General features: G+C 39.3%; 1 protein-coding gene across 1 annotated transcript; it reads right to left on the reverse strand.

Annotated features, from left to right (window-relative positions):
- Nucleotides 1-9,606: 9,606 nt before the first annotated feature.
- Nucleotides 9,607-16,695, reverse strand: DHCR7 (7-dehydrocholesterol reductase). Its single transcript, XM_009334536.1, has 7 exons — nt 16,584-16,695; nt 15,464-15,686; nt 14,636-14,726; nt 13,222-13,435; nt 12,547-12,751; nt 11,477-11,608; nt 9,607-10,870 (listed from the first exon to the last, which is right to left on the reverse strand). The coding sequence occupies exons 1-7, from the start codon at nt 16,679-16,681 to the stop codon at nt 10,406-10,408; spliced, it is 1,428 nt and encodes a 475-aa protein (XP_009332811.1). The 5' UTR covers nt 16,682-16,695; the 3' UTR covers nt 9,607-10,405.
- Between the last annotated feature and the right edge of the window lie 3,457 nt (nt 16,696-20,152).

Consider the following 20,152-nt stretch of genomic DNA (forward strand, 5'->3'; position numbering starts at 1 on the left):
AATGGGTTCCCAAAAAATGCAGAAATGCAAAAATAAGACTGAAGAAAAAGAGTTACTGTTTTCCAGTTTGAGAGCTTGGCAGGCGAGAAGTTAGGATTTGTTAAAATAGAAGTCAGTTTGATAGAGATTTTCTGCATTATCTGAGACCACTCACAAACCTTAAATCACTTTTTTATACGGTATTGTATGACGGTAGCAGTAATTACAGTAGCATGCTGGCAATTTTCAGCTTGGTCTCTTTTAATCTTTGTTACCTGCAGATCTCACCTCTAGCATCTTTTTTTATATTAAAAAAAAAAAAACTAAACCAACAACCTTTCCAGAAGTAGGAAAAAGATTAAGGCTTTCCTTCTACTATATCTACAGCTGGCTTTACAAAAGAAGCCATGTTTGATATTGCTGAAATCTAGAGCAAAGCTCCTAGCAGAAGGCAAGATTTGGTCTTCAAAGAACAGATGGGCAAATTTCCATTTTAAACTACATACTATGTTTATTGTATTTGTGGGTTTTGGGACATACAGTGGTTACTGATTTAATTTTTTTTTTTTTAAATAATCAGCCACTATTATCTCACAGTATATAGTGACAAACTAAGCTTAGACAAAGGCTTTGCTGAACTATTTGTGGACAACAAATTGAGGCAGAACTGAACAGTTTTATAAGTTTTTTCTGCACTTTGCTGTGCTATTAATGCTGCACTGTTATCTCATTTATTTGTACTTGTTGAGTAAATTTGCTCGAAGTACTTAAGTGTTTCAAGACTAAGAACTTCTACTCGTTCACAACCCTTAAGAGACTAAAAGACTTGGATTAAGTGCATTGTCTTCCAAAGTCCTAAAACAATCCCTCCCAAACAGCCTTTTTCAGGTGACTATGCCTGTGATTAGTGTCATTTTGATTAGATAACGGTAAAGAGATACTTAGGTGTTTAGCAGCTTTTAAATGGCATTTTGCATTCACCTCACTGGATAAATGACAGAGAGGCAAGTATAAAAAAACCCATTAAAACAGATCAAATTTTATGAAATTTGCAATTTAAAATGCCATTAAAACAGATCAAATTTTATGAAAATTGCCATTTAAATAGTATAATGCTTTTTTGTTATGGCAAAACATCATATTATGCATTTTACATTTTCCCTTATCGCTTTTGATGCTGTTTTATGAGGCACTGTACGTAATAAGATTTTGCACCTTAGTGTATGTTTTCTGAAGAAAAAATTAGAGGGTACAGATAGCTTCTAGAAGTGAACTGAATGCTATTTCCTTATTGTATCTCTCCTAAAAAAAGAAAATATATATATATATATATGTTACCATAAATCGGCAGATGAAGAACTCTCTAAGACTCAATTTTGGAGTTTTAGAAAGCAGGCATTCTTTATTGCGGCGCCCAGGTGCAAGGTGGAATTTCCACAAATCAAGCACACCTATGGCTAGATCACAGTTACATTTATACACAAAAATTATAAGGTAGTACACTCCCAGTTACAATGATTGGTTAGTGATTTACATATAATTTTAATATCGGTTATGTCATTCTCTTCTGTTACTACGCTTGCGCGGGGGAAGGGTCTTCACCTGGGCAAGGGTCGTCTTGACCTGTGGGTGGGGTTTTTAGTGTTATAATGAAGGCAGTTCACTTCAGGACACCTTAAAAGTAGGTTCTGTTGCCAAGTTGGCCAACTAGATCTCTACCTTGCCAGGTTGTCAAATAATTCATCCCATAAACAATAGAACCTAGAGGCTCTGGTTATGGTTTAGAGAGTCCAGAGAATAGAGAATAGGGACTTCAAGCAACACAGCCTCAAATAATAAGTAACACAGCAACCTATACATAACGCTACCATAAGGGCTAACTTATTAAAGTCAAAGTGTTCTTATAGTTGATTATTTCATAACCTAAAGATTCAGTAAAACTTAAGATCATCTTCAACATATATATATATATCTTTCTCCAATTCTGCTTTACAAGGAGTTTTTATAGAGCCACAAGAATAACACCACAGTCCTGCCAACAGAAGGATCATAGTAATTCTACCTCCATGTACACCCCTAAAATAAAGCCATCAACTGTGTCCGTGAAATTTGAATAAAATGGATTGTATGTATCCTCAGAATGATTCAAATTCCTTTTCTATATTATTTGTGCACAGCCACTCACAGCCAGAGGTGGTACAGAGGCACTGAGGTATGAGACAACAACTGATGTACTCCAGTTTGCAAGTTCTCAGAGGACAAAGAAGTCCATGAACATTGGCCAAGGGTTCTGCATTGCCACTCAAACTGAACTACCAGCTGCGTGGGAATGTACAGATTGTCTGTGCGCATGATTCAGAGCCAGATTTCTTTTCAGGGAAGATGTGTAAACTTCGACGAAAACCAGAATGCCATACCCCCAAGAAAAGTACAGTTTGGAGATGCTTATGCATGAAGTTGAAATACTGTTATTTTATTCTCAAAGTGTTTAGTATGTAACTCTCTCTTCATCTAATGTAAACAAGAGCACCAAACAAAAATACTAATTTTGATTAAGTTGTTGTCTACAAGGCAGTTAAAAAAAGAGGATGCACTCAGTGGCTGTGTGTGAGGAGAAGACATACAAAAAGAAGAGAACAAGTGAGGAGAAGACATACAAATAGTAAAAGCACTCAAGAAAACTAGATGTGTTGAGTACTGGCTTGTGCATACATCTTTCCCAGTGTTTCGTAAACAAAGCTAAGCATATATCATAGTGCTGTGTGAGTTTTAACTAATAAAACCATCATTTAGGAGAACTGATATTTTTATGGTTAGGGAAGTCCTGATCTCATGGGTATTTTCAGCTAGAAAGCAAGAGACCTCAGCATGACAAAGCAATTTCTTTCCTATGCTCTCCTCAGATAACAAATAGAGGCAATGTTGCCTAAAAAGACTCAGATCATCCCAGAACCATCAGGCTGATGTCCACACCATGCCAAACGGCACAACTGGAACAGATGCTGGAATACACTGCTTTCTTCCTCTTAATTTTTAGATTCTCAGGATTGTAAGTTGCATTAGAAACATGATCCTTTAGATACTTGATTTTTATATTTTTTTATATTTTCAACACAAAACTGCTGGCATGAGGACAGAACAGTTATCTGAGAATGCAGAAGTTTTACTTCAGAGCAGCCTCGCTTTCTTGTAGCTGACCATACTGGATTTAAAAAAAAAAAATAGGAGAAACGTTTAGAGTGTGTGCATAGTCTGCATTTCCTATCGCTGTGGCTTATGTTCGAATTGTAGGACTTCATCACATCACCACAGTGAACCACTTCATTTACCTCACTAGCTACAAAAAGCTTAAAACCAGTATAGGAGCAATCCGTCAGTTCAGCCTCGTGAAATTCCACTGAAGTTACACAACAGACAATATTAAGACGACACGTAGTTCACTGTTGTTGGTCAGAGAAACTTTGCTAATCCAAAATAAGGAACTGCATAGTATAACTGAGGACAGAATTTATCCTGTCACATCAGTTCAACTTTAGGGGATAGAAATATGTGCATGTTTTGAAATGCCAGACTCTCAGGCTACTCAGCTCTGCTGGAAGCACTGACACAGCTAAACAACTAAAAGAAGAGAGCTATGTTAAACAGAAGCAACTCTAGGAGAAAAAAAGAAAGAGTATTTACTGGTCTTATCTTAAAACATAAGCGAAATCAGTGCCATAAAACAGCAAGCCAAGTACATCTCCATGGCATGTATGATACAACCTGGAAGGCAGAGTTTTAACCAGGAATTGCAGAACATCAGTGTACTGCTCCTGGTAATTTGTATTAAACTGTGCATTTCAGCTGCAATATTTTGGATGTTAAAAACAAAATTAATTTATCCCACACTCACGCTTGATTTTGCTGAATTGCCATGAGCTGTCTTCTTTTTAGGTGCATTCCACATATTCATTTGTTGCTTTCTTCTGTTCCAGAGGAGGTAGCAGCAAGCACGTGTTACACATTCAAAAGCTGACACTTGTTTTGGCCGGAGGAAAAAGGGCAAAGAAGGAACATCCCTCTTCACTGTCAGGAGCTGAGGTTTTCACTAGTTGGTTTGTGGTAGTATGAACCTTTCAGCTACAACTGTGCAAGAGTTACTCAAGTTTGCCTTCTCTGTTTTGATGTCTTCCTACCCCGATGTGTCTTTTTGTCAGCTGGGATTTTACACACTAAAACCTACAAAACCTTCAGGCTAATAATGCATACAGAGAAATGCTTAGAAAACTCTTTCATAAGCAAACTTAAGGAAATCATAAGAGGAGGCATCACTCCAATAACCTACTTTTATAAAGAAAACATTAGGAAATTAAATATGTCAGAAGGAAGTGACATTTTAGCATCTGATAATTGTCCTCAATGCTAGAGCATCCGTTTCCTTTCTCCTTCCCTCCATCTCCACCTAATTACACCCACAAGTTGCGAACCACTTCTCCTTAGCCACCACGGCTGCCTCCCACACCTGGGCTCAGGACTGCCCGGCGCACTCAATGAGTGCATCAAAGCCTTGCTTATATTTGACTTACAGGAGTAAGGGCTCTTTGATATGCGACCTGCAGCGTTACAGAGAACACCCACCACTAAGTGATCCTCAACAGTAACTACAACATGCCAGCCGGAAAGCCAAACATTACAATAAAACATACTTTCCAGACACTGAGACGGTTACTTATTACCACCTCAAGAAAAAAAGAATGGGCTCATTTCAAGATATTTTGGGAGTTTATGATAGCCATTTGCTTGATATATTCATTTTTCAGCACAACTGAAATTCTGGCAACAATATGCCATTTTTCCCTCACAAGTGCTCAGTCTTGTAGCACCACCCCCTGTAGATAGTGAACAGTTAAATGTGTTCCCCTCCACCAGTACATTTTTTGTGTCAGCAAAGAGGTTTCTCTCTCAAGAGAATGGTTACTTTTACACACATAATAAACTGATAAACTCTGACTTGAATTAACAAACTGCTTAATATATACTTGGGTCACCTCTTTAAGGGCCTGATTCTAAGTACATTGAAATTGACAGTAAGCTTTCTTTTTCAATGAAGTGAGATGAACATGGATACATGGTTATAGACACTACTGAATTGGGGCAAGTACTACTGCAGTGTGAAGCGTATCACACCAAGAAAATCATAACTGTGTCATATGAATTAGTTATTCCCTATTCCAGTACTTACGTAGCATGCAAAAATATTTCATTGTCCTCTTGGCTTGTTTCTGTCCTGCTTCCTGGCATACTAAATTTGCCTGTAGGTCAAAGAAGGACAGGCTCAAGCTTAATAAATGTAGTTATTATACGAGTTCATTCACATAACCAGGCTGTAAATATTTTGGACTTATAGTCCTTAAAACATTACCTTCCAAAGGGAGATTATTAACAGAAAAATCAGCTAATCTAAGTGCAAAGCTTAAGACAAGTCATGGAAGAATAAATTGTTTTGATTCGATTCTTTCAGTATTCCAGTAGTCAAAGAATTGAAGCCTTTTTCTTACTAGAGAAATTTATATTAATAATGTCTATCGTATGGCATAAGATTAAATTCAGCAGTCAAATTTTAGTTTGTATCAATGTCAAAACTACATCCTAGAGTTTTACATTCATTGTCATCACAGTAGCATGAATTCATTTCACGTAGTCAGTCTCTTTGACTTTATAGAATAGTTTGGGATGGAAGGGACCTTAAAGATCATCTAGTTCCAACCCCCCTGCCATGGGCAGAGAAAAGGGGTGAACCCGTCCCTGGATGGGCTCAAACCACCCACCTTTCTGGTAGCAGCTGAACACACTAACTGATTGCACCACAGAGACTTGATAGTTGGTGGGTGATATTGCAAAAGGCAAGTTTAAGAGTGCTAGTGTCAGGAAAACTCTCAGCTGGTTGTCCTGAAAGCAGTTATCTTGCTCCACTGCAACAGAAGCAGAAAAACCAGAACCACTCTCTTCTCCCTAGCCACTTGCGCCTGCCTTAAACGTTTCCTCAAGCACTCCTGACTCCCAATAAAAAAGGGCACTAAACATTTTTATAGTCACAATTGACAAGCTTTGTTCAGCTGCTAACTTAAGCCTTTCACATTTCGAGAGACATATATCTGTAAGGCATTAAAAAGAAAGGCAGGGCAGAGATTAAAATGACTGTTCCATTTTCCATTAATACAGGTAAGATCTACAGTTGTAGCTTGACTTAAGTTTTGCACAATGTTGTATTTTTTTTTTAATGTAGGAATTACCAAACTGAATCAAATCAGAGGTCTATTTAGTTCAATATCCTGCTTGAACAAAAAAGGCTTCAGAAGCTGACTGCTGTAGTAGCCAACAATGAATTAATCAACTCTTCCGCAACTCTTTTGAACTGACAGAAAAAAATTGTTTAAACTCTTTGTCAAAACCTTTAACTTGACTAAGCTTAGTAACTCTTGCAACTCTTTTGTTATTAGTTTATAATCTGGATTATAAACCATATTTATCTGGATTGTCCAGATAAATACTTACAATTAAAAAATAAAATTCTTAATTTCCAGTAGCTACAAGCTCCACGCTGTAATCACACAAAAGATATTTCGTTTGTTAGTTTTGATTTTTGCAAAAGCATGGTGCATTTTTTCCATTTTATATTTTTCCCTTCTGAACTCATCTCTTTCCAGTTTTCACTTCCTCTACTGAGAAGAGCTTTCCTGTGGTTTATTCTTGTAATCATCCTCTGATCCTTCTACAACACTTTAGAGAGACATGGCTGTTGCAACATATCCTTATTAGTTTTTTTTGTTGTTGTTTTTGATTTATACTACCTTAAGAAGATTAAATATGTATTTGAAATTACCTTGAATTGCAAATTTGTTACATAATTAAGAGAAAAGATTAAAAAGGTTTGAATAGCATAATTAAAAAAAATAGTAGTTTCATTACCTGTCCAGCTGCCGTGAAGTAGATCCATATCTGTAATTTGTAAAAAAAAAGAGCTTTTTCCCTTTTAATTTGACACACACATTTAGGCTTTTTTTCCCCTATATGAATTGAAGCAGAAAAATACACTATTAAAGTTTTATTTTCAACTGCACATCACTTTCAACCTTCAATGAAGATAGTGCATTATTTAAAATAACCAAATGAGGCAGTGCAGCTCTAGGATAAGGTTAGCACACGATCAGAACTGCGACTGGTAATTCAGAGCAGAAAATATTTTGTGGCTCCCACCATGAGACAACAGCATGTACTTCTGTTGTCATTCATATTGTCTGAATACAACTGGAACTGAACAATCACATTTCGTTATATCCTAAGCACAGCTCTTTGAACTACTCACCGAGTTGCTCAGAGATCTAGATTTTAAAAAGGGAGTTTACATATTTGTGAACATGTTAAAAGCCTGAATGCATTATGTACGCTATAGTCCACCATGGAATTGTGACAGCGTTCTTACGGGCTGGATGGGAATAAACTGAACTGTAGCTTTGCATCAAGAGTTATAAATGATTAATCATCCTTATGCTGAAAGGTGGAGCCCTGATCTCAGAAATGCTATCGTTTCGCGATGCCATCTAGTGACAGGGGTTTTAAATGTGGGAAGGCATCCTCCCTCCCTACAGCTACCTGTTTCTTTGCTGCAATACAAATGCTTCCATGCTCTAATGTCAGACAGTACAGAAAATCCTTTGAGTATTGTTAGGTGTAACAGAAATTGCCTAAAAGAATCATTTGAATGCATAATGCTCTCGTTACTTACAATACTGCACTTTCGCTTCAAGTTTCCCCAATTTTGTTTTTAAAGTGCTGATATTTTTATAGGTCTTACATAGGCAGTTTCTTCCACCAATCATCCAGGATTTATCAGCGAAAAGAAGGGAGCATACTGTGCTGTGCAAGGCTACCGTGATTTAGAGTCCAAATTATCTTGCAATATTTAAATAGCCTTGGCAGTAAGAGCAAGCTGTCAGGGTAATTTCCAAGGCTACATAAGAAAAGGATGCAAGTATGGGGCCTTAGGGAAGCTGAGAAAAGAAACTATCCAATTACTCCAGCAGAGTCAGGGGCAGCCTAAAGCAATGCAGTGGCAGCAACTGATGGGGTCCAACAGTCCTGAAAGCCCACACCTCAGTTTTCCCTTCCTCTGAACTGAGTTCTCTCAAATCAACCGTTGTATAAGCATTGCCCCTTGGTGAACTGCTAAGGTATTGGGCTATATATTTTCAGTAAAGGCAATCGGCATTCGTCTCCCCCCACCCCACCTTTCAGTATTTGTATTAAAAGTCCTCTTCATTCATAGGAGTGCAAAGTTCAAATGTTGTATCACAGCAATACATCTATTACCAGCGAGCGTGCCATTATTATGGCCATCATTCCTCGTCCCAGGGCACCATTTTGAATCGGCTACTGCATCTAAACAAGTTTACAGATGCAAACATGTTTAAAAGCATCATTAAATTGAGACAGCCCACTTACTATGAACAGCTGTTTCCAGACACACAGCTGCAGCATTTTGTACTGGGCGACACACAGAAGGGAGTCTGCTTTTTACTTCCAACAGACAAGAAAATGGTGTTACCCCCTCCAAACTGGAAGTTCAAATGAAATCAGGAGCTGTAGGAAGGTGGTGAGCTACAATGACCTTTCATGTCCAGGATTTATATGAACTCTTATTCCACTGTATTAATTATCCAAAATGCTAACAATCCTTAAAGCAACACACAAGCCTTAGGACATCTACCTGCATGATAAAGATCAGTGCAGAACTGTGTCACACAGACAGATTGAACTGTAACCTTCGATATCGCTGAAACTATGAGTACTTCTATGAAGTTTAGTACTGCCAATTGCATCATCAATTCAGTGTGCTTAAATATACAGATTTTAAGCAATATCTGGCAATATAAAGACATTATGAAGTTTGGGGTTTGAGAGTGGAAGTTGTCAGATATGGCTACCCCCAGCCCATGAAAACACTGTTACTAACAACACTGTAATGTACCAAAATTGTTATCTGCAAAATGGTGACAAAATCATTAGGAGGTCTACAGATAGTGCTGGTGCTACAATTAGGTTTAGAAGAACTTTCTCTAAGAAGGCATCTCTGTACATGCTTGTACATCCAGCTCTGAAACAAAGCCAAACTACAAGATACATTTGTTTCCTAGGTTTGGAGAGAACCTTTTTCTCCTGCCAAAACCATCCTTTCAGGGACTGTGGCAACAAAACCAAAACACATACTCACCAACACACCTCATTCAAATCTGCCCTGAAGATCAGTGCATTCGGCAGCTCCTACAAGAAACCAATTTACACAGTTAGCTGCTTACTGCAAAAACGAACTGCGTATTTATGTGTAAAAATAAAAAAATACCGTCTTTTAGCTTGAACATAACTACCAAGCTCGCTACAAGATGCACGGTTAACACGATGATCCCTCTTTCTTTTTATTTGTTTCTCTTTTATGCATTCTTGAACCAGCTCCTGGAATTACACTCTTTGAAGAGCTCCTTTTGAATCTGGTAACTTTGAAAGATAACTACATAACAAGAAAAGAAATAGCTGAACAGAGAGTTAGCAGTATTTTTTACTTGTCTTGGAACCAAGCGTTTATTTCTTAAATTTTTTACAAATAAGATTTTTATACAAATGATAGAGAACGAAGTTTTCTATCCACACTAAAGAAATCAACGTACGCTCAGTATCTTCACAAAGCAAGTTTGGTTTCAGTATCAAAATAATATCCAGTTGGTCATGCATCATATTCTCAGGTGCTGTCAACTAATGTAACTTTTGAGCTACACCAATGTATACCAGCTTTCACAAATGTTTTGTATTAGATTATAAAAATCTTCCCACACACCAGTTTAGGATCAGGTTCCCCAGTTCAGTATTTCCCCAGTTAACCTCTTGAAAAGCAACAAACAATAAAACCTCCTTTAGGGAGTTCTTGACTGTAGGTTATGACTGTCACAAGCAACCACATCATACAATTTCTTTCATAAAGAGATCACACAATTATTTTCCTCCTCTCCTAAGTCACTGGAAACTGGTTCCAGAACCCTGCTACTCTGAAGGGTAAGGCTTCCTCCCATCTTTGGCAGATTTCAGGAGTCTCAATACATGCAACTTTTCTTCAATTCCAAGTTAATTTTGAGAGGGGAAGGAAAAAAAAAAGTTCCAGGCAAGAGAGTCTTCTAAAAAACCAGGCCATTTCAGTGCCTCATTTCATTTACGTTAAATACAGTCTGCCTGCATGTTCCTTCAGTACAGCAAAGATTATTGTCCAGCCACCTTTTCTCCTTCAGAACCGTATCAGTGTCCTTCACAAAGTGTTTTTGTTAGTTTAACTATGTGGATAAATTCTCCTCACTGCCAAAAAAAGTTTATTTTTTTCTTTCTCCTGGATTCTGGGTGACCCTTAAAATATTCCCGGTATAAGCCGGTAAGGCACTGCAGCAGTGTAGCGCTTCCAGTCCTTCCCGTATTTGCTGAAACAACGGTGTTCATCCCTAATGCAACGGTGGGTTAACAGAATAGTCATATAAACAATGTAGAAGTAAGGCAAGATGTGTTCAAACCCACAAGTCAGGCAATAGGCCAGGGAGCCCATCAAATCTCCTGTGTAGTTAAAATGACGAGCCCACCCCCAGAATCCTGAGGTCATCAGTTTGCTGTAGTACTTGGTTCCATCCACAGACATGTAGGAGCACTCAATATACTCTGGTTTCTTCCCCCATATTTTGCAGTTGCCATTTGTACGACGGAAGAGGTCCTTCTGGTGGTTGGTCATTCTGAAGATGTAATAGCCGATCAAGCCCAACATCAAGATCCCTATGGCATTAGCTGTGCACAGCTGGACAGGGTGGTAAACCAAATACAAACCCTGGGGAGCAGAAAAAAGACAATCAGTAATTTACTTTAAATATATGCTCAGGATGCCAGGCTAATTCCTTGACTTACAGTGACCCGGAACAGATTAGTAGAAAGAACAGGAAAATCTACCCTACCAGTAAAACTGCAGAAAATTTTCAGAAAACCCTGCATCCTACATTTCCTTTCTTTCTCTCTCTCTCTCTCTCTCCTCCCCTCTCCAAATTTGCATGTCTTAGGTGGAACAAGAAGAGAGAAGTTGCAAGGATGCAGACAATCCAGGACAGAAGGGGGAAAAAAAAAAATCCCAACCCAAACCACCACCCATCAAAAAAACCCCTCACATGCAGGAGTCCAAAAAGGGACTTAAAGGATTTAGAAAAATATATAGACAGTGACAGGAAGGGGCACAAAAGAAGGGGAGGAGAGGAAAAGGTGTCAATTCCCTGCAGGGACCGTAAGCCTTCCTACAAGTCAGTTGTTACAAAGGATGTTGTAATGGTTACTCAGTATTCAAACTGTCTAGAACAATTTAAGATACAAATCAAACTGCTGGGGAGAATGTTTCTGGAAAGTTTCTTTCCTTTTAGCCCAAACACGTATTGTACCACATTCTTACCTGCAAAGTATAGAGGTAAGGCAACCAAACACAGTCTCCCCAGCCCAAATACCATCCAAAATGATCATGGCAGATATCAATGGTTTTCAAATACCAGGCTTCATTCCAGAAGAAGTCCAAAACATAAATACCCTGAAACAGAATAGTTTCACGTTAATAACAGAGCACTGTCACCAGTTATCCTGTTTAACAGCATCAGCCGAATCTTTCTGTGCTGTCTTGTGATAAGATCTCAAAACTGACTTGTGTTTTTATTTTAACACCTCAAAAATAGGGTATTAAGAGGAACATGTCACACAAATATACTGCATCTATATAGATAAAGCAATAATAAGTAATACAAAGCAATATTAAGATAACAAAGGCAAGTGTGCTACTGTAAGGACATAAACTTAGGAAGCGTGCTTGCATTTGACCACCCCTACCTCTCTTCAGCTTATGCTTATAAAAAGGGGGAATAGAGCTTCTATCGAGCGGGCTCCCATTTACACATATCAATAAATAAGTACAGATAATAGTTTGGATTTATTACTTTGGTGATTACGCTACTTTTGGTGTGTAGAAAGCACAGCACCTGACTAGCTATTTTTAGGTGTGGAGACATCTGTAGTTCTGCGTGTCTCACACACACACACACACACGAAAGAGTTAGGTGCAGTGCTGCCCTCAGAAAAAGAAACCTGCCCAATCTTGCTCCGACTAAAGCCACAGAATTTGTCATTTTTCTCTTTGGATTCAAGTTCAGGCTATGACTGTTCCAGAACACAGGCTCAGAAGAGTATCTCTCAATTTAAGTTTACACCGAAATCTGCTGGTGCAGACATGACCATGCCACTGGTGGCACTCTGAGCGAATACGGCAGAGTATTCACAGTGGCACTCTGAATGAATACAAGTGTCCAGAGAAATTAATACAAATGTCCAAAGAAGCAAGTCCCAGTGCATCACTGAATTAGGTTGCTCAGGCCAGGAGAATTTGTATAAGTTCAATTTCAATGCAAGGAGGTTTTTTTCTAATTTAATACTAGTTTATTTCCAAATTGCTTTCTTATTTTCCTCCTCGGAATTTACCTGAAGGACATTGACAAGGATCATGGAGTTGGTTACTTGACCATACAGCTCCTGTTGTTTAGCAGCATAGGAAAGGTTAATTAGAGTCCAGGCTACAATACCAGGGCGCCCATTGAAGAATAGCTTGAAATCAAACCACTTTCCTATTCGAGGGTTAAATTCAATCCCCATCATGTAGTCGTAAAAGAAGTTGCCAGTGAATTTGCTAGAAAGCATAAAAAATTAGAAATGTACACAGTTATACACAAATACAGGTAATTATTATTCTGACTACACATTTCAGATTCAGTTGATGTAATGATAATAAAAGTCATAAAACCATATAATGTTGTGCAAGATAACACAAATTGATCCAACCAAAGCATTACATTAGTAGAGATAAATTTTAGCTTCAGAGGTACCCCTGTTGATTCTTGGTAACACTTTTGAACAGTCTAACTATAACCTTACATCCATCCTATTTGTGACAAATAAGTATCTGTGACACTGAGGCTACCAGTCACATGACATGTAACATGAAACAGAGGATGGTGCTAATGAAGCAAAGAACCACAGTCATATGTTGGCCTATCTAGCTGTGCCAGTAAAATATATTCTGTCATTGTTATTCTGTGCAGCATTCAATTTATATGTCTGATTACCTAGTATTCTCTCATTATTAAAAAAACCACATACCAGTCTTCGGCACTGGTAGGGAAAAAGTAGCTTTTAATCATTGCAAATGTGGAAACTGCATATCCCAGGACATTGGCACACCACAGGAGAGGAATCCAGTTGTCAAAAATGATGGTGGGTGAGAACCAGTGGAAGTAATAGGCATTTGCAAACCAAAGCACATGGGTAATGATCCAAGCCTGAAGTCCATTGATTTCATACTTATTCACTACACCTAAAATATGAAGAAAAAATTGAATGTTACTGACATTACATTAGTACAGCTTTTTATTAATATGGATATGCTGTTGTGGTTTGACCCGGCAGACAGTTAAACACCACACAGCCGTTCGCTCACTCCCCCCTGCCCAGTGGGATGGGGGGGAGAAGAAAAATTCATGGGTTGAGATAAAGACAGTTTTACAGGACAGAAAAGGAAGGGAAAATAATAACAATGATAAAAGAATATACAAAACAAACAATGCACAACGCAATTGCTCACCACCCGCCGACCGATGCCCAGCCGGTCCCTGAGCAGCGGTCACCGCCCCCTGGCCAACCCCCCCAGTTCATATACTGAGCATGATGTCACATGGTATGGAATGTCCCTTTGGCCAGTTTGGGTCAGCTGTCCTGGCTGTGCCCCCTCCCAGCTTCTCGCCGGCAGGGCACGGGAAGCTGAACAGTCCTTGACTACTGTAAGCACTGCTCAGCAACAACTAAACATCGGTGTGTTATCAACATTATTCTCGTACTAAATCCAAAACACAGCACTGTGCCAGCTACTGGGAAGAAAATTAACTCTATCCCAGCCAAAACCAGGACATATGCATACAATATATGGAAGCTCAATCAAGTGCTCATGAAATGACCTAACTCTCCTCACCCTCCCAATCAAATATCTTGTAGCACATTTCTGAAAGTTTTATTAGACTCTGCTGTAACCGTCAGGCTTTGTTAGGCGGAGTTTCTCTCTCCACTCTCACTTCACAAAACAGTGAATTTGGAAACTCCCCTAAAATTGACTAAGGTAACAAGTTATCCTTTCTCACACTTAGTTCACATCATGCATTTTGTTCAAGTCTCGTGGGTTAACTTAGCTTCAGCAGGTGCAACTGCATTGTGAAATACTAGCAATAGTCCACTGCTGATTTTAAGCACCAGAATTACCAATCTGTGTTTTTCCATTGCTGGTGCGGTGCCTGCCACATGAATAGTTTTACTAACAGTGAGAGACAGAAATTCTATTATTTATTCTAAAAGATGACATAGATTGCTTTTTATTTTTGTTTCAAGTAAAATGCTTTCACCTTCCTCATATGTTATGTCCACATTTCCTCCAGATACATATTATTTATGTTAAAGATTGTAAGTACAGAAATGCTATAATTTTAAAAGATTGTATGGTGTGCATATATTCTAAGGAAGAACTTACCAGCAGGGGTGACAGCACCTTCTTGTACACCTCCTACATATCCAGGTAGAAATTTATGGCAGAAGTCAGGAATGAACAGATACAAAAGCATCTAGAAGAGACAAAATGTACTAACAGTGAAAACAGACAAAAAAAACCCCCAAACCCACTATCCTTTTCATACACATACCAAATGTAACACACGGCAGTTTCAGTTAAGGTATTGGATAAGCAAATATGGCAAAATTTAGCTGTTGTGATTTTAGACTAGTAATACGTCCAAGCTACTAAACAATTCTAAAGATGTACTTCATATATGGTTGTCATCCTTTTTTGGTGGGAACGCTGGACAGCTGGTAACTAGATTCAGGTCCTTATCCTTTTATTTTGAAGTTAATCTGTGTTATATGTAAATTGGTTTCCGATTTGGAAAGAAATTGGAGTAGTTTGGTTAAGTTTGAAGTTATTTTACAAATCTAAGCTATATTTCATATGTCAATGTTCTTTTATAGTCTGTCTAGAGAAAACATCACCCATTCTACAGTGTTAGTTTATGATATATTTATTGGGTATTAATTTAAAAGAAATGGGTATTGTTGTTATGTAGTTGCTTTTTCTTAAAAAACATATTCAAGGAATATCGCACACAAGGAATATTTGTGTATATGCTCTACATATTTATATTTCAATTGCGTAAGCTTCATTTGGATTCCAAAAAGCCATGGAAAGTGAGAACAACCAAAGAGTAAAAGCCAGTCTGACATTCCATTATCCTTTGTGTAAAAGGATTAATCAAACAGCTGTTTTAAAAACCAGCCACTATATCTAGATCATAACTCAATAACATACCTGGAAAACAACCCAAAGGGTATAGATGCTAGCAGCCCTATAGGTCAGTGTAGGAGTCTTGTTCCAGATGTCAGACAGTTGTTTATTCCCCGTGAGCAAGTCAATGAGTGGATCAATCAGAGAGCACTGGTACTGGTCACAGGACATTATGAAATAATATACAATAAGTGGTGCAAACATGAGCAGGAAAAGGATGCTTGCCAAGGAAAACCAGTCCACCTCCCTGTAATCCAAAACAAAGCACTGTTTTTTTTCCAGCCTTCAGGTAGAACAGTGGTTTGATTAAGTCAGGCAATTTTTGCAGTGGACCTTCTAGACTAACCAGATGAAAACTGAAAATGTTTTCAGGCCACATACATTTCTTTGGGTCAAACAGCTGTAAAAAGCTTAGCATGTTACATACTTTACCACAAACTGTTATAAAGCGATGCTAGTTGAGCAGAAAAACAGGACAGATAATATCTCCCCTCCAAATAGCAGATTATCATCACAGCCTTCATGTTTTTGATTGCAATCATGGGTATAACTGGTAGAGTATTCAGTTGGAAGTGGTAACAGAATCACAAGAATATTACACAAAGCTTGGAAACACAGAGAAGACAGACCTTGGACAGCCATTAGTTGAACTCGCTCTACTACACGCTGTCTGCAGTGGCAAGCCATACAAACACCCATGGCTGTTTCCAGCTGCAATACAATACTCTATAATACTTGGACAACTCTTTGAGAACAGGGAGACGAGTCATAAATCTTGCTACAGCAGGAGATGTCAGCTGGCAATACCACAGATGGATGCCTGTTTTCCAAATCTCAGGAAATATTTTGTTCAGCCCTTGAAGGAACTACAAATTTTACTGATTTTTATGATTTGCTTTCCTTTTTTGCAAGGAGTACTGTGTTTTAACCCAAGCCATCTGGCAAGCTCTCTATCTTAAAAATCTTGAAGAACTCTTCTTTGGCATCTGTTACTACAGCTTATTATCTGTGAGCTTTCAAGAGAAGGGTAATGCAACAATCTGTTATTAATAGAGTGAAGTTCAAAGGGAATGTAGCCTCTGTAAGAGTAAGTATGAACCAATTTGAAATACAATGACTAATTAGGGTCATCAACTTCTCTCACCATGCTCTTCCCCACTGGACTTGAGATGTTTGAGTATCATTTTGGGTGCTCTTGTGTTTTCTTTCTTCAGAAGGTTTTTTCTCCTGATGGGCTGCCATGATGTCCTGTATGAAAGAATATTTATGGTATTACTCCAGCTGGTTCTCAGAAATTCTTATGGCTCTACAGAAAAGAAACACAAATAAAAGTTATTAAAAACTATTATATAGCCTTCTGATTACAATAAATTTGAGGGAGGAGGGTAGGAAGGAAAAAAACCCTTCCCAATTCCTTATGATCTTATATTCAGCAAAACATGATCAAAACACCGATGTCAAAGTAATCCATTAGGCTTCTTGCCACCTGGAAATTTATTTTAAGATATATTGTATAATAAATGGCTTATTACTTACATGCGAGACACAAAGGGAAAAAACTGTTTTGCTACATTCTTATAAGCCTCTGAAAATAAAGTTCTGTAACTAATTGCCTTTCCTAATTAGAGAAATTGCTACTGTTGTAACATTACCGGTTCTGGACCTTGGCAAACTATGTACTTTTCCCCACACCCTCGCTCCACATACGTTAGCTACATCAAAGAAAACAAAACGACAGTTTATAATCCCACCTAAATCAGAAATCAGTGGGAATGGAGAACAACTTACTAGGCAACACCCAATTCTCTCTGTGGAACATGCTTTATAGCTTTCTTTCGCTTTGCCCAAATACTTCTTTTGTTAAAGATCATCACCCCATAATCTGCACATTTAGTAATCCCCTCTCCAGGGAAAAAAAAAAAAAAACAAAACCAAAAACAAACACAAACGTATTTTTAGCTCAGATGGTCTCATGGGAAGATACAGACTCTAAAACACATGGAATGTTGTAATTTACCATTCAGAGGGGAATTTGCTAACAGTTGTTAGTTTTGTATCTTTTCAGGCTTTGATGTTTTAACTCAAACCAGAAACTCCCAGTTATTTCCACTGACACAGAAACGATAATACAACACACTGTCAGGGCCCTGAGGACACTAACAGGTCTTACTGTCCCTGCCCGGCCTGGCCCAGGGCCTCCCCTGACCTCGCCCATGGGCCAGGATACCCATTTCAGCCCATCCCAGGGGCCATCAATCCCTGCCCCAGTGATGCCATAGGGCTCTTGCTTGTCTCCAGCTCCACCAGAGCCCTGCCCTGCTTGGCCGTGGGTCCTGCTGACCCACACCTAACCCACAGGATGACATCCTGGCCCACCCTCATCCCCATGGCCCCGCCTGGCCATCCTGGGTCTGTGCCTGGCTCTGCTTCCCCTCACCAGGCCTGACCCTGACCCCCACACCTGGTCTGATAGCCCACTGCCTGGCCTTGGTCCAGTCCTATCACCACAGGCCTGCCTGGCAATCAGGGGACTTGACCCTGACCTATGGACTAACTTCCCGGCTTGACCTCATCACCACGAACCCGCCTGATTATCTGGACTCTTGGTTAAACCTGGCCGTAATCTCTGCATGTGCCCTGCTCACCTCACGGAGGTACTATGGGACTGACAGGCAAGCCCCTGCCCGCAGCCGTGCTATCCCCCTGAGCTCCTGGCCCCTTAGGGAGCAGCAGGCTCTCACTGCTCCCCGACATGTTAAGAAAAAGGAAGATGCCTAGGTGCTAAAGTAAGAAAATCTCAAACAGGATCAGCCCAGCTGCAGGGATAACATGCCACCCTCAGATTCAAAATATGTAGTATGTAACACTGTAGAAATGTCCTCCACACAATACATTTAAATAGAAGTGTTTATTTTCAGAAGTAATCTGAAAAGAAGTCTAACCACTCCCCTTTGCCAACATCGTTAGGCAGAAATCCTAAGCAAAGCATGCAAGAAGATACACAGGTGGCAGGAAGCTTGTTATTTACTATTTCAATTATCATAAGTGCTAACTACCACCCTATCTTTCAGCAGAGACATTTTAAAATACAGTCAAGACTTCTGGCTTCGACTTGAGCCAAAAGTCTACATCTTTCCAGGTATCAATTCTTTCATGACAAGGTTTCTAAAGCACGTAGTGAACCAACCTCAAGAGGAGGTTATTGATCACATACAAGAAGAAGAAAGAGGCAGGAGATTCATTGTATCAAGGTTAGAGCATGGGAGCTTACTCCAGTTACTCGCATCAGTTTCGCTTTACAACGGTAGTGCAAATTCTTACAAGGAACAGTTATAATACTAGTAAGAATTTTGCCAAGATAGAAAGACTCTTACTCAGAAATCGTCAGAATTGGAAATATTTAGCTCAGATGAAACCTTTGACATTATTTATAGCCCAACCCCACTTGCCCCTGCAGGGAGCAAGGACAACTTAGATCAGGTTGCTCAGCACCTTGCCCAGTTAAATTTTGAACATTTCCAAGGATTCCACATGAATTGTCAGGCCTACCGAGAAAGTGGGCCTCTTTTCTAAGAGGCCCAGAAAAGAAATCGTAGGTTGAGAATTTTCACGGTGTTTAGTTTTCTTTTAGGCTCTTAAGTAGCCAAACAGCCCAACGACTTTGCAGAGCTCAGCGTCCTCGATTTGAAAACTCTGCTCAGTCTGCTGAGCGCTCGTAAAAAGCCTGCCTGCAGCTGGCAGCACCTGGGATTTTGTGCAAGACATCTGCCCACACCCAGTTTACCATTAATCCTACCAGACAGTGCAGAAACAGGATAACCATCCAATTACTAAAACTAATGATGAGAAAGGCCGGCGTTCAATAGGTTTCATATGGGATCCATGCTTCCCCCCTATTTAAAGGCCAACCATTGCCACCACGTTTTGCCTTCTACAGAGCAATTTAAACAACAAGTGCGTGCTTAGGACTATTCCCCTAAACAGATACTCCCCAGTCCGACAGACAGCTATGCTGGCAGTAACAACCTCTCATGTTCAGAACTATTCCCACGTCACTTAACACATGCCAACATTTCTGGATCAAGACTCCCATTGAAATTATACTCCTATTAGTAACTATGTCAATTTCTATAAATGCAAGCTTTCTGTTACCCAACTAAACACGCCCCAAATATTGCTTTCCTAAATCCTTAGTCAGCTTCCTAACAAGAGCCTGAAGCAAAATTCACAATTCAAATGTCACCTGCACAGAGAACTCCAGAGAATGCACTCTTCCTCTGAGTCCAAACTTCAGAGCTTAATGATGAAGTACTGCATTACAGCTCACACCGTGTTAAAGGCAAAATCATGCCAACCACACAATTCAGTTGGAAGCTCTCCCCTTTTGGTGCCTAAGCCACATATCTAGTGTACGGTTCAGAGTAAAGTTCACATAGTCCTTTCAGGCAATAGTAATACTACACGTGTGATGCTTTTCATCAGCATGCTCTGGACTTACTGAAGAGAATCTCGATCAAGTAGAAGTGCAGCAAAAAAACACTTTTAGATTTTGTCCTACAAAAATAAGGCAGACTCCGGTTCATGAATGTATGTTTTAAAGGAAAATCCCTAGCTAACATGCGCTATTCCACAGAGCCCCGTGTTTTGCACAGGGGAGGAACAGAGCGGCAGGCTGCCCAGGAGGGGGGGCAGCCGACGCAGGTCGGAGAGGGA

This window comes from Pygoscelis adeliae, unplaced genomic scaffold (genome assembly GCF_000699105.1).
Source record: "Pygoscelis adeliae isolate BGI_AS28 unplaced genomic scaffold, ASM69910v1 Scaffold171, whole genome shotgun sequence".
In the NCBI taxonomy this organism is placed as follows: Eukaryota; Metazoa; Chordata; class Aves; order Sphenisciformes; family Spheniscidae; genus Pygoscelis; species Pygoscelis adeliae.